The sequence below is a fragment of the Electrona antarctica genome (genome assembly GCF_951216825.1).
Source record: "Electrona antarctica genome assembly, chromosome: 8".
In the NCBI taxonomy this organism is placed as follows: domain Eukaryota; kingdom Metazoa; phylum Chordata; class Actinopteri; order Myctophiformes; family Myctophidae; genus Electrona; species Electrona antarctica.
Window position 1 is genome coordinate 26,396,278 of NC_136789.1, and position 13,514 is coordinate 26,409,791.

The 13,514-nt window shown below is 41.2% G+C and overlaps 1 protein-coding gene across 2 annotated transcripts; it reads left to right on the forward strand.

The window, feature by feature from the left end:
* Nucleotides 1-46: 46 nt before the first annotated feature.
* On the forward strand, nt 47-13,427 carry nlrc3l1 (NLR family, CARD domain containing 3-like 1). 2 transcript variants are annotated; one of them, XM_079508312.1, is made up of 7 exons: nt 47-202; nt 1,203-1,418; nt 2,475-2,576; nt 3,326-3,403; nt 3,556-3,664; nt 3,855-4,095; nt 11,344-13,427. In XM_079508312.1, exons 2-7 carry the CDS (start codon nt 1,261-1,263, stop codon nt 12,930-12,932), a joined length of 2,277 nt encoding a protein of 758 aa, XP_079364438.1. In that variant the 5' UTR covers nt 47-202; nt 1,203-1,260; the 3' UTR covers nt 12,933-13,427. The 2 variants fall into 2 exon arrangements, with proteins under 2 accessions (XP_079364438.1, XP_079364437.1); XM_079508311.1 differs by lacking the exon at nt 11,344-13,427 and adding an exon at nt 5,978-8,038.
* Nucleotides 13,428-13,514: the final 87 nt, after the last annotated feature.

Below are 13,514 nucleotides of genomic sequence, written 5' to 3' on the forward strand. Positions count from 1 at the left end.
AAATCTGAGCATTATTATTCCAGTCCACTTGGTGGCAGTAAATGCACACAGGCGACACACAGCAAAGCAAACGCCCCACCGACACTCTTGTGGAGTCACGGCTCTCTGTCTGGAGAGACTGCAGAACAGAGCAGCAGAGCACACTCGAAACTGAAAGAAAGTTTGATGACATTGACGAAGCTCCGCAACGAGGCATATTTGGGTAACCTTTAAGACATTTGTTATTTTGTTTCATTAGAATATTAGCATAATCATGTATTGTAGACTATATCCTACAGGGTCCTACATCCATGATACTGTACATGGAAAGCTAATAGTGGTAGGCATTGCTCTGTTGTGGTAGTTTATTGGCCTGCTGTACAGTACTGTCTATGAACAAAGATTACTAATCGCTAAGTAAATAATAAATTACACTTTGACTCACAGAGTCAGTCAGTGTTGTGAACTTGTGAGCACAGAAAGCCGATTTGATCATGAAACCCATCGCGTGATTCAATCGCCGAAAGGGTACAATTTAGTAAAGTTTCAATCCGTAATATACTGGCCCAGTATTTCCGCATTCTCCATAGATAGAAGTAATAAGGAAACGGTGATACCAACACGTTAGCTCTGGTCCATAGCGCTACCAACACGTCAACCGTTGGCCAAAGCCCGCCGTATAGCTAACCATAAAACACAATCAAACTGTAGGCTTATTGTATACAATTTCGAACATTAAAATGATTATGTGGGCAGATGAAAAGCTCGTAGACCTAATTATGAAATACTAAAACTATGCACTGATAATGAAACAAGACATGAACAGACGTCAAGATAAATGTTTTTTTTTTTTATCGTAAAAGAGCTGTTAATTCTCATATGGTGATTTAATTTTTTTGGGGGGAGGTTTATTATTTTCATTACCCCAAGAAGGAGAAGCGTATCTGCGTTGCCTATGATATTTCTCAAGTCTTGTTCTACATTTCTTTCTTGTGTAGCCTACAGAGTATTATATGTGTAAAAATAAATTATTGTATGAAAATATCGATGTTTATCAAAATCCTATATATATATATATATATATATATATATATATATATATATATATATACATACATACACACACACACACACACACACACACACACACACATACATACATACATTTTACTAAAATGTTGAGTCAATTTTAATTTGTCAAATGATTTGTTCCTTTGCTGTAGGCTTTTCCTGTGAGCAACAGCAACCATTTCCTACTCTGACTCTGACTCCTTCACAACCATGGAGGGGGAAGTAGAAATGAGTTCCACGCACTCAGACAGGATTTCCGTTTTGGAGTCTGGTGCTGGAGAGAATGATGATGATGATGACGACGAGGTCTACTATACACCTGAGAGGAGACCTTCTCTGGAGCTTACACCTATGGATACCAGTAACTGGTGAGCAGACAGTCAGTGTTTCCACACCTAAGCGCAAAACGGTCGACAGCCGCGCAAGTCTTAAGCTGTGCGCAGTTTTTAGACAGCTGGTGGGTGGAAATTAAGCTCCACCTCCGCGGACGACTTGTGCGGAGGAGAGCGTTTCCGGGAATCTGGCGTCGTCCAGAGGAGGTGGAGCTTAAATTCCATCCACCAGCTGTCTAAAAACCTGGAAAAAGAAGCTGCGCACAGCCGAGAACGTGCGCGGCTCTTTAGTAAGTCTGGCAGCACCTAGTGCAGGCACACTGTAGTGTCACGAAGATGCCAAAAGCCGTGAGCGGCAGGCGTCTCTTCCTGTTTTTCTCTCCCCGCGGCTTCCACTTGCTGCAGGGGCACGAGTTTCCGGAAATCTGGCCGACGTGGCATTCTGCTGCGTGGGTGGAGCTTAATTTCCATCCACCAGCTGTCTAAAAACCAGGAAGAGACACCTGCCACGTGTGGCTTTTTGCCGCGCCTTGACGTCCAAACTGTGCTTACACCCATTTGTTGCTAAACACTAACCTCAAAGCAATGCTAATTTTGAGAGCAATTTTTGAATTAGTTTTAGTCATAGTCTTTGGAATAGAATTCCATGTAGTTTTATCACTTAAACAATAAGACCTATTTTATATTTTGGCTATTCAAAAATAAATCAGCTTTATTTTTGACATCTTTTCTCATGGGGGACCCGGGCACGCACGCACACACACACACACACATCAATGCATATCAATGTTGAGGTCCTTGGCATGAAAATGTTTGAGAACCACTGGCGTTTGGCGTACTGAGTGCTCTTTGTGTATCAAGTTGTTAAACTCGCTTGCATTGAAAGCATTAATTTAGGTTTTGAAGCAACTGTGTTAACACAGAACACTGATTTTCATCCAGTAGAGTGTGTGTGTGTGTGTGTGTGTGTGTGTGTGTTATGTAAAGAAAGGTGGTTGATGATATGGTACTAGGTTATTCTTTATGATTGTATTGTTACTGTGATGTACGGTTCTGGAAAATAACATATTTTCTTTTACACATTTGTCATAGGCGAACTGTTGAAAGGGCTGCATCTCCAGTTTTGAGTTACACTTCAATGGGGAGCGATAGTGGTCTTCAGTCTTGGGACGGTGGAGATAAAAACTCTGCAAGGTACAGGTCTTTAAAGACAAGAAAACAAGTGCTACACCATGCAGTCAAGTTGTTGTACACACAGTGACTTCACAATGTATTATACATTAACCATTTTCTCATAGCCTAATGATTTGTATTATTTAACCCATTTAGGACTGACGCCGAAATGACTAAAAAAAAGTTTGCCCTGAAAGAATATATATTCAAAGATTTGTGCCGCATTTTTATGATTTTTCAAAAATAGCAGACCTACAAGCTTGTAGATCGGCTATAAAACACCAAAAGGGGTTCCCGCCGAAAATGGGTTAACCCATTCTGGACGGGAACCCCTTTTGGTGTTTTAAGCATTATGTTATACTTTAGCTATTGAAAAATAGCAGATCTACAAGCTCATAGCGCTTTCATTTTTGAAAAATCGTGAAATCTTTGAATATATTTTCTTTCAGAGCGAACGTTTTTAACTCAAATCTTTGCTTCTGGGGGGGTCCCTGGAACAACATATTTTTTCAGATGGGGGTCGGCAGCCAATTACATATAATATTTGGGGTCCTTGACATGAAATAGTTTGAAAACCACTGACAGAAACATAGGTTTTTCAGAAAACTGTCATGATTTTAGAAGACATTTTGTAGAATCGTCCTCAAGTCTAAATGGGTTAATCACAAAGAAATGTGCTATAATAGGTGATCTCATGGGTTCAGTCAGTACCATCATGCATCTTGAAAATCACACTTACATTTTTGTGCTTTGTGGTTCCTGTCTGACAGTGTCTGCCTAGAGAGAAGGGACTCATTCTCAAGCTGCTACTCCTACGACAGTGATGATTGTGAAAAAAGAACACGCAAGTAAGACAATTGTCATCCAATTTTACATGTGTATTCAAAGTAAAATCATTATTATTTGAGTAGTGAATGTGGAATTAACACAGGATTCTACCGTGTATAACTATTTGTTAATTGACTGCATCATATTCAAATTTCACCAATGCCTTCACCAGAGTTCGAACCAAAGATGACACCATCTCACTACCTCCTGCAAGACCAGAGCTCATCCGAGACGGGTGCTTTGTTAAGCACCCTTCCCTGACTGTAGGATTCACTTTCAAGGTTCGTTTTTGTTTACGGGCTCATTTAAATATAGTATTTGTCAATTGATAGATATTTAGGCTATTCATCACAAGTAAAGGCCATAAGAAACCTTTGCCCAACAGCAATCATCAACTTGTGAAAGTTTGCTTTGGTGTACTCTTAAAATCCCAACTTATGAAAGTTTGCTTTTGTATACTCTCAAAATTAGGTGATCAGTGAAGTCTTGACAAAGTTGACAGCGAATGAACTGAGGTGCTTCAAAGACACCCTGTGGAATCGGTATCCAGAGTCCTTCAGCATTCCGCCACTGCACTTGGACATGATTGACCTGGTGGACAAGCTGCTGGAGTGTTATGACATCGAAGTGACAATGCAGCTCACCAAGTACATTCTCCTGAACATGGGAAAGAAAACGTCGGTCGATCATCTTGAGGAGAGGTGCTCAAGGAGTAAGTATTTTTTTTTTACATGACTGTATTTATTCATTAGTCAGATGTAAACAGGGAGGGATGGTAAGACTCAGGGGTTGACACTAAGGTCTCAGAGGCACTTGCCCGTTGGTCAGGTCATGTTCTACTTTTCAGGTCGAGACCCAAAAGAGAGATTAGACGTTTGCCCAGGATCCAAACGATAGTGAAAATAGCGGATGGAATAGAAGTGCGTGTCGCTTGGCGCAGCGTTACGAGCTTGTAGATCAGCCACTTTCACTAATTCACTACATTTTCACTACTTGTACTATTTATCGAATGTCTTCGATTAATTTATATAATAATCTATTGTGTGGGTGTGTGTGTGTGTGTGTGTGTGTGTGTGTGTTTGTGTATGTATATATATAGATATATATATATATTTTTTAATGTAGTAAAACATTTTTACTCTACTCGTGAGTCGTGACCCATAAAAATTGGTCCCGACCCAGTGTTTACCCATTATAAAATTGAATTACCGTTCAATTTAAAACGTTTTATACTTTTGAGTTCTGGGGCTGTGCGATATTTAAAAAAAAAAAAGTCATACCGGCTACTGCAATATGCATGCCAAATATCTAACTAGCTATGGGTTCACATTGACGTTTCTTTAATAAACAAAATGTCAGTAGGTACTGGCACTGCTGTTTTGGAGGGAGGCTTTATGTATTGCTTGGTGTGTTCTTGTATTTTCACACATTGGTTAAGGGACTAGGGAGGGAACCGCAGCACAGGCGACAAGTCTGCGGGTGGGATCTTTTTCCTCACGCACACACCCACCCGTAGAGTCAAAAGCCATGATTAGATTTTCTACTGGAAAAGCTGAAATTGAAACGACGTGAGTTTGTAGATAGCCGTTTGTTTGTGTGTGTGACAGACAGACGATTACTTTTATTTACCTGCCACAGGCAGTCGGCCATCTTATGTCGCATTCACACCAGGATGTTTTACTGCCATTAAAATGAATCCTGCTGCGTATTGTCGGAAAGTGCGTTTGGCAGGTGTTCTGGTGCGGATCAAACAAACGCATTCTAGATTGCCAAAACACTTCCAAGCACACCAGAGGGTATATCACTGCAGGTGTGAATGCACACCAGAGGGTATATCACTGCAGGTGTGAATGCAATCGCGTCAAATATATACGGGATGAACCAAAGACTGTGCCATTGTGGGATGAAGAAGTTGGTCTTTGGCACGCGAGGATGAGGAGGCATTATTACGCAGCGTAAACATGTCCCGTGTGAATGCGACCTTAGTGTCGACTCCTGAAAAGGATAGCACAAACAAGTCCTGGGGACTTGTTTCCATTGTTGTCCTTTCCATTGTGGTCCCATATATTCAATTCATCAACATAGCATAGAATATTAATGCATGTCATCAACGAATACAAACGACTATATGTACAAAGGGTAAAATGGCAGCAGTGAATGACACCTCCTTTCGATGGGAATTAAACTGCCTCACCTTGTAGATGGAGTGTATATTGACTTATTAAAAGGTTTTATTTGCACCCATATGATGAAACTCGTAAAAAAAAAAAAAGCCTGCAAAAACCCATGTGCCCATTCAGGCAACCAGAAATGGCAAATTCCACTTGCCCCAGTAAATAGAGCAACCTTTAAGTGTCAACCCCATGAGAACGTACATAATGGAATAATCAACTCCGATGCGTAGATAAAGTAAAACATTTACACTCTGCAGAGGCAAATCCCCCACACTGCTTCTGCAGAGTGCTTTTGTTTTTTTAAATAACTGCATTGCTCAGAGTTGATCAACCAAAGAACAAACTCTACAAAATACATTGTACTGTTAAAAAGGGTCTTTCACTTAAAGTTTTGGGTTTTGTTTTGTTTTGTTTGTGCAGATGAAGTACGCTTTGCATTAAGGAACACACTAAAGCAGAGATATGGCCGTGTAAAGGAGACTTTGGGACAAGTGGAGGAGCCCTTTCACAGTGTCTACAGTCCTCTCCGCCTGACCTTAACATATAACCATGGGCCAAATTATGAGCATGAGATAAGGAACATAGAGAAGCTAGTAGATCGCAAGAAACGTCACCCAGAAAAAGTAAAAGCGATGAAACCAGATATGATCTTTGGTAAAGATATGATCGATGAATATAATGTCAGCTTTCTTCTGAGCGTCGGACCCCCAGGGTCAGGGAAGTCTATGGCTGTGCAGAAGTTCATCCTCGATTGGGCTGAAGAGCGGAGCCACGAACACATCTCCCTCGTGTTTCCCCTGCCATTCAGAGATCTATACCAAATGAAGGACCTCGAGATCAGCTTCCTGGAGATGTTGTACACGTTCTACCCAGAAGCCCGGAGGCTGAAGAAATTAGGTTCTATAGATGGAGAGGGAAAGCTCATGTTTATCTTTGATGGATATGATGAGTACCACGGGAAGCTCAAATACAGCCGGACCTTATCTGTTAAGGTCACTGAACCCGGTCCCTTGGCTGGGGTGCTAGTAAACCTCCTCAGGGGAACGATGTGCCGCAGCAGTTTAATGTGGGTCACTAGTCGGCCACTGAAAAATTTGAACCTGCCAATGGCGGACTCAGTGAGCGGACATACAATGGAAGTGGGTGGATTCAGTGATGACCTGAAGGATGTGTACTTCAGGAAAGTGTTTAAGGACCCAGCTCAAGCAAAAAAAGTCATTAACCATGTGAAATCCTGCAAGACCATGTACATCATGTGTCACCTGCCTGTGTTTTGCTCACTGTTGCGTACAGAGTTCCAAAGTGAGTTTAAAAAACATGGCCTACACGCAGAGCTGCCCAGAACCATTACCAAGGTGTGCACACAGCTCCTACTGAGGAATTTAAACTGTCGCAGCACCAGAGCCAAACCCCGCAGCCGAGAAGAGGAACGAGATTTCCTCATAAAAATGGGAAAGATAGCCATCGATATGCTTGAAAGTAGCAAAATGGAGGTGGGGGACAAAATTTGGGATACAATTGGGATAACCAGTGAAGAGGCAGTAGAAGCCAGTGGCCTCTGCACAGAGTTTGATAATGGAAAATATATCTTCGGTGTCGAAAAGTCCCAGACCTTTATCCACGTCACCATGCAGGAGTACATGGCTGCTCTCTATGTATTTCTCTCCTTCAGCAATCATGGGAAGAATGTTCTCCTCGCCTCAAAAGGCAAGATTTCACGAATCTTTAAGACGAAGTCGACCACATGGTTGGACCTGTACAAGTGTGCTGTGGAGAGAAGTCTGCTTTGCGAAGATGGAAGAGATGACATCTTCTTGCGTTTCCTGATGGGGATGGCAGTGAAGACCAACCAAGAACTGCTGAAGAACATGATCACCTCTTCAGAAAAACAGTCATTCGTGGAGGACTTGGCCACATTCATCAAGACGAAGTTCAACGAAGACCTGCACCCTGACAGGATAGCCAACTTGCATCACTGTTTGGAGGAGCTGGGTGTTGTAGGGTCAAAGCAGGCATCAACCCTTTGATTACTCTTTTGAAAGAACACTCTTGCATCCTGTTTGCTTAAGTTCACATTCCCTTTTTGAAAGTATGGAAACGTAAACTACACAAGCCTCCGACTATCATCCTGCTACACAACTTTGACACATGAACTATACATTTTCATTAATCATTGTAATTTGTCTTGATTTTAGTTCATGTCAGGTTGCTTTGCAACATGGTGGTGTGTATGTATATAAACTATTTCTATATATATTTTTTCAAACTTCTGGAATTAGTAAACCTTAAGATTTATCTGTATTTACCAATTATGTATTTTGTCTTTGGCACCCTGAAATGAGGTAATGATCATGTATAAAATCGCACAGCTTTTAAACGTTTATGGACATGACTTCAGAACTGAATTTGAGAAAACAAATTGACATGTTGTATAAAATCTTTCTGTCAAAAGAATTAAATGAGGCCAAGATCTTATTTTAATTGTGTCTTGAGTAATTTAAAGTATAAACGGATATGATACAAATCTGTGTCATACAATTTAATTATACATCAGGGAAAAAAAGATCCATTGTGCATAATTGTCTCCACCAGGCCGAAGGCATGGGGAGAGAGTATGTTTTGCACTCCGTCCGTCCTTCCGTCTGTGAACAGCTAATCTCCGGCACCGTCGATGCCAAATTTTGCACACACACTCCCTGGATGCAGACGATGAACCTCTGCCCCAAAATTTCCAGAACGGCCTGTTATAGCGCCACCAGGAGGCCGCTTTGTGCAAAACAAGTTTTTGGACAGTACACCTACAGATTTTGTCCAAACATCACGCAAATTGGTACACAGTCTTTCTAGAACCATTCAACGTTTCGTTGAATGGTGAGACCCGTTGAGACCCGTGAGACCCGTTTCGGGTCTCAGGACTCCATCCTGATTGGCTAAGATTGGCTTCCAAAGTTCGCAGGAGTGCTCGGTTTCAAACAAAATGCTGCAAATCATGAACACATCGTGTGATTTCCGTGAAATTGTGCACGCACATTCCCACTAGGCAGAGGAAAAAATGCCACATGAACATTTTCAACTCAGCCTCATGGTGGCGCTATAACTGGCCGAAAAGTGTTTTTACTTCTAACTGCACGGATCTGTGGATAACTTTTTATGCCAACTCCCTAGAGGCCAAGGAAAAACTTTTGCCTGGAATTGTTCACATCTGCTCTTTATAGCGCCACCAGGAGGCCGACACATTTTCGAATATTACTCATCCAAATTTCACGCAAATCGGTACACATGCTCTTCATAGTCATGTGATCAAGACGGGTTTGTTTGATTTCTCATAATCCACCCTCATTGGCTACGATTGGCTTCTAAACTTTTCAGGAGTAGCCCGCTTTGTACCCGTTTTGTACAAATCGCCACAACTACTCAACGCAGCGTCCAATTGTGGTGAAACTGCGTGCATATTCCCACTAGGCTTTGGAAGAAATGCCACTTGACAGTTTTCAAATCAGCCTCATGGTGGCGCTACAACAGGCCTAGCCGTGTCACACACACACACACGTTTATATTGCTCCTAAACATTTTGCCAAACATCTTTGTTTCTCCAGAACATGAATTGCCATTTTACCCACTACATTTATTTCCATATAGCTTTACATTTGGACATAACTTTACTCAACTTGAACAAAATGCTCAATTCTCAGGTGTCATTCACTGCCTCCGTTTTTCTTTTTTCTCCTCTCTACATATAGTTGTAGTTGATGGCGTGTATTAATGTGTTAATATTCCATGCCATGTTGATGAATTGAATACATGGGACCATAATGGAAACAATTCCCCAAGACTTTTGGGGAATTGTAGCCTAAATGTCTTACTGTGCCCCTGTGCCGTTACCATTTCATTTTTTTAAAGATATTTTTGGGCGTTTTTTGCCTTTATTTATAGGGTACCGTAACTAGACAGGAAAGGGGGATAGAGATGGGGAGTGACACGCGGCCGTCGGGCTCGGGAGTCGAACCTGCGGCACGCCGACCGGCTGGCTTGGCAGCCTAGGTGCCCAGGCGGTTGAGCTAACCGTCTGGGCCGCCGTTACCATTTCTGACAGTATTCAATTAATTAGAAAAGGGGTTTTTAAACGTGTTGTCTGTTGAGAGGACGTCATCTGCATATTGGTTCCATGATGAGCAGGTCTTTGCAGCCGACTATAAGTTACATGTTTTAGGTGCAGGCGGCCTTGTGCACAGGGAACATCCACAGGGACATGATCACAAATAGTTTTTCATTCATTTTTCATATACATTATGATGGTAAATCATACACAATTAAACTAAGCCTCAGTGATAATTTAACTCAGGTGTTATACTTGGATAAATGAACACTGGGGATTTTACTGTGTGAATGCAGACCTTCCAAACCAGTCATGTGATCCTCATAGCCACACATGACATTTTTAAGGGGCATTAAATAAAAGCATCGACAATGACACATGAACGTCAATGTGTTTTCCATAGTGTGGTGAAATTAATTTAAGGGACATTAAATAAAAGCATTGACAATGACACATGAATGTCAATGTGCCCCCCCCCCCCCCCCCCGCCATGCCTACCTAGTCTTCATCCATAGTGTGGTGAAATTAATTTAAAAGAAAAAAAAGTCCCTTACAGAGTTGCACTGAGAAAGGTACTTACAGAAGACTATGAATAATATGACCTTTAACAAGACACCTGCTAATGACACCATACTAACCACCAATAGAACACAATGTAAGTTGGGAATGAATGACCCACCTGGTTATACCTGTTGTACCGGTCTGTCTGTGTTCCTGTTAGGAGTACTGTACCTTTCATGCTCATACTGTACTATAGAAGTTTGATCTGCCCATATATTCAGATCTCTGTATGTCAGTCACCTGTCCCTTTATGTCGATATTGGAGATCCCTAATGTCATCAGTATATGCCATATATGGGCATGCCCCTTTTGTGCCCAGATATGGATCCGTGCCTTATGGCCACCAGCCGGCCGAGCCTTTCGTGTAAGGCATGCCCAAAGATTTGCGCCAAATTTTCACGATTTTTCGAAAATGGCAGATCTACAAGCTCGTAGCGCGGCACTCGGTGCCGCGCTATGAGCTTATAGATCTGCTATTTTTCATTAAGTAAAGTATAACATACCAGTAATGCTTAAAACACCAAAAGAGGTGCCCATTCAGAATGGGTTAAATTAATTTAATTTTGTGTAAGGCATGCCCAAATATGGAGTTCAGGTAGGTCTATGGTGTCAGTACTGTAGTATCATATTGATGACATTACGGATATATTCTTTAGTATGCTCCTGTTACATGTACCGAAGAATGTACATAATTTAGAAAATGTATTATATTAATATATCAATATGTATTAATGTAATGTGTTTCTGACCCAGTAGTGTAGTCGGGCTCGGCAATATTTTATTGAATTTGTCAGACTACACTCACTGAAAAGTCAAAACATGACCTTGATTAGCAGACCATTGCCCAACAATACAATTTTGCAGGGGAGACGCTAACCAAACCAAAGGACAACTTTTAGTTTTTTTCAACCACGGTTCGTGTTTTAGGTTGTTATTAGAGAAAGTAAAAGATGTGTATTCATTTTTTTTTTCATTTGCTGCTTTCTTTTGTTTTAGCGATTTTAGCTTTTTTTGACAGGGGGCGGGGGCATTCGAACATGGGGCTAAATATGTATTTCTTTACAAAAAAATATATTTTTTTAATATTTGCATTTTTTACCTAAATGTTTTGTTTTGTTTGTTTGTGCAGATGAAGTACGCTTTGGACTAAGGAACACCCTAAAGCAGAGATATGGCAGTGTAAAGGAGACTTTGGAACAAAATGAAGTGCAGTACAGTGTTTACAGTCCTCTCCACCAGACCTTCACTTATAATCATGGGCCAAATTATGAACATGAGATAAGGAACATAGAGAAGCCAAAGTGCAATCGTGAGCCAGAAAAACCAATGACACGAGATATGATCTTTAATAAGGATATGATTGAGAATGATCAGACCACCATTCTTGTGAGTGTTGGACCCCCAGGGTCAGGGAAGTCTATGTCTGTGCAGAAGTTCATCCTTGATTGGGCTGAAGAGCGGAGCCACGAACACATCTTCCTCCTGTTTCCCATGCCATTCAAAGATATATACAAAATTCAGGACCCCGAGATCAGCTTCGTGGAGATGTTGTACAGGTTCTACCCAGATGCCCGGAGGCTGAAGTCATTAGAGAGTTTAGATGGAGAGGGACACTTCATGTTTATCTTTGATGGTTATGATGAGTACCCAGTGGAGCTTGACTTCAGCCAAGCAACCTTAAGTGTTTACCCCAAATCTCCTGCTCCCATGACCCATTTGATAGTAAACCTCCTCAGGGGAACGATGTACCACGACAATCTCATTTGGGTCACTACACGGCCGCTGAAGAATTGCAAAATTCCATCGCAAGACGTGAACAAAGAAGTAACAGAAGTACGTGGATTCAATGATGACCTGAAGGATGTGTACTTCAGGAAAGTGTTTGAGGACCCAGCTCAAGCAGAAAAAGTCATTAACCATGTGAAATCCTGCAAGACCATGTACATCATGTGTCACCTGCCTTTGTTTTGCTCACTGTTGCGTACAGAGTTCCAAAGTGAGTTTAAAAAACATGGCCTACACGCAGAGCTGCCCAGAACCATTACCAAGGTGTACACACAGCTCGTACTGAGGAACTTAAACAGTCGCAGCACCAGAGCCAAACCCCGCAGCCAAGAAGAGGAACAAGATTTCCTCATAAAAATGGGAAAGATGGCCTTCTCCATGCTTGAAAGTGGCAAATGGGAGATGGATAGGAAACTCTGGTCTGAAAGTGAGATAACCCACGAAGAGGCAGTACAAAACAGTGGCATCTGCACAGAGTTTGATAATGGAAGATGTGTCTTCGGTATGGAAAGGATCCAGATGTTTATCCACTCCACCATGCAGGAGTACATGGCTGCTCTCTATGTATTTCTCTCCTTCAGCAATCATGGGAAGAATGTTCTCCTGGCGGCCCTGAAAGGCAAGATTTCACAAATCTTTAAGACGACCTCATGGTTGGATCTGTACAAGTGTGCTGTGGAGAGAAGTCTGCTTTGCGAAGATGGAAGAGATGACATCTTCTTGCGTTTCCTGATGGGGATGGCAGTGAAGACCAACCAAGAACTGCTGAAGAACATGATCACCTCTTCAGTAAAACAGTCATTCGTGGAGGACTTGGCCACATTCATCAAGACGAAGTTCAACGAAGACCTGCACCCTGACAGGATAGCCAACTTGCATCACTGTTTGGAGGAGCTGGGTGTTGTAGGGTCAAAGCAGGCATCAACCCTTTGATTACTCTTTTGAAAGAACACTCTTGCATCCTGTTTGCTTACGTTCACATTCCCTTTTTGAAAGTATGGAAACGTAAACTACACAAGCCTCCGACTATCATCCTGCTACACAACTTTGACACATGAACTATACATTTTCATTAATCATTGTAATTTGTCTTGATTTTAGTTCATGTCAGGTTGCTTTGCAACATGGTGGTGTGTATGTATATGAGTGTGTATATATTTTATATATATATATATATATTTTTTTTTTTTCAAACTTCTGGAATTAGTAAACCTTAAGATTTATCTGTATTTACCAATTTTGTCTTTGGCACCCTGAAATGAGGTAATAATCATGTATAAAATCGTTTATGGACATGACTTCAGAACTGAATTTGAGAAAACAAATTGAGAAGACAATTTTGATTGATTGATCTTTGACATTTTGTATAAAATGCATAAACATTTGTATGTTTCTGTCAAAAGAATAAAATGAGAGGCCAAGATCTTATTTTAATTGTGTCTTGAGTAATTTAAAGTATAAACGGATATGATACAAATCTGTGTCCCATACAATTTAATTATACATCAGGGGAAA

Excerpts from the sequence above, each read along its gene's own strand:
- nlrc3l1 (XM_079508311.1), top strand. The coding sequence starts at position 1,261 with ATGGAGGGGGAAGTAGAAATGAGTTCCACGCACTCAGACAGGATTTCC. Across the intron at positions 1,419-2,474 it reads CCTATGGATACCAGTAACTG|GCGAACTGTTGAAAGGGCTG; the intron begins GTGAGCAGACAG and ends CATTTGTCATAG. Across the intron at positions 2,577-3,325 it reads GGAGATAAAAACTCTGCAAG|TGTCTGCCTAGAGAGAAGGG; the intron begins GTACAGGTCTTT and ends CCTGTCTGACAG.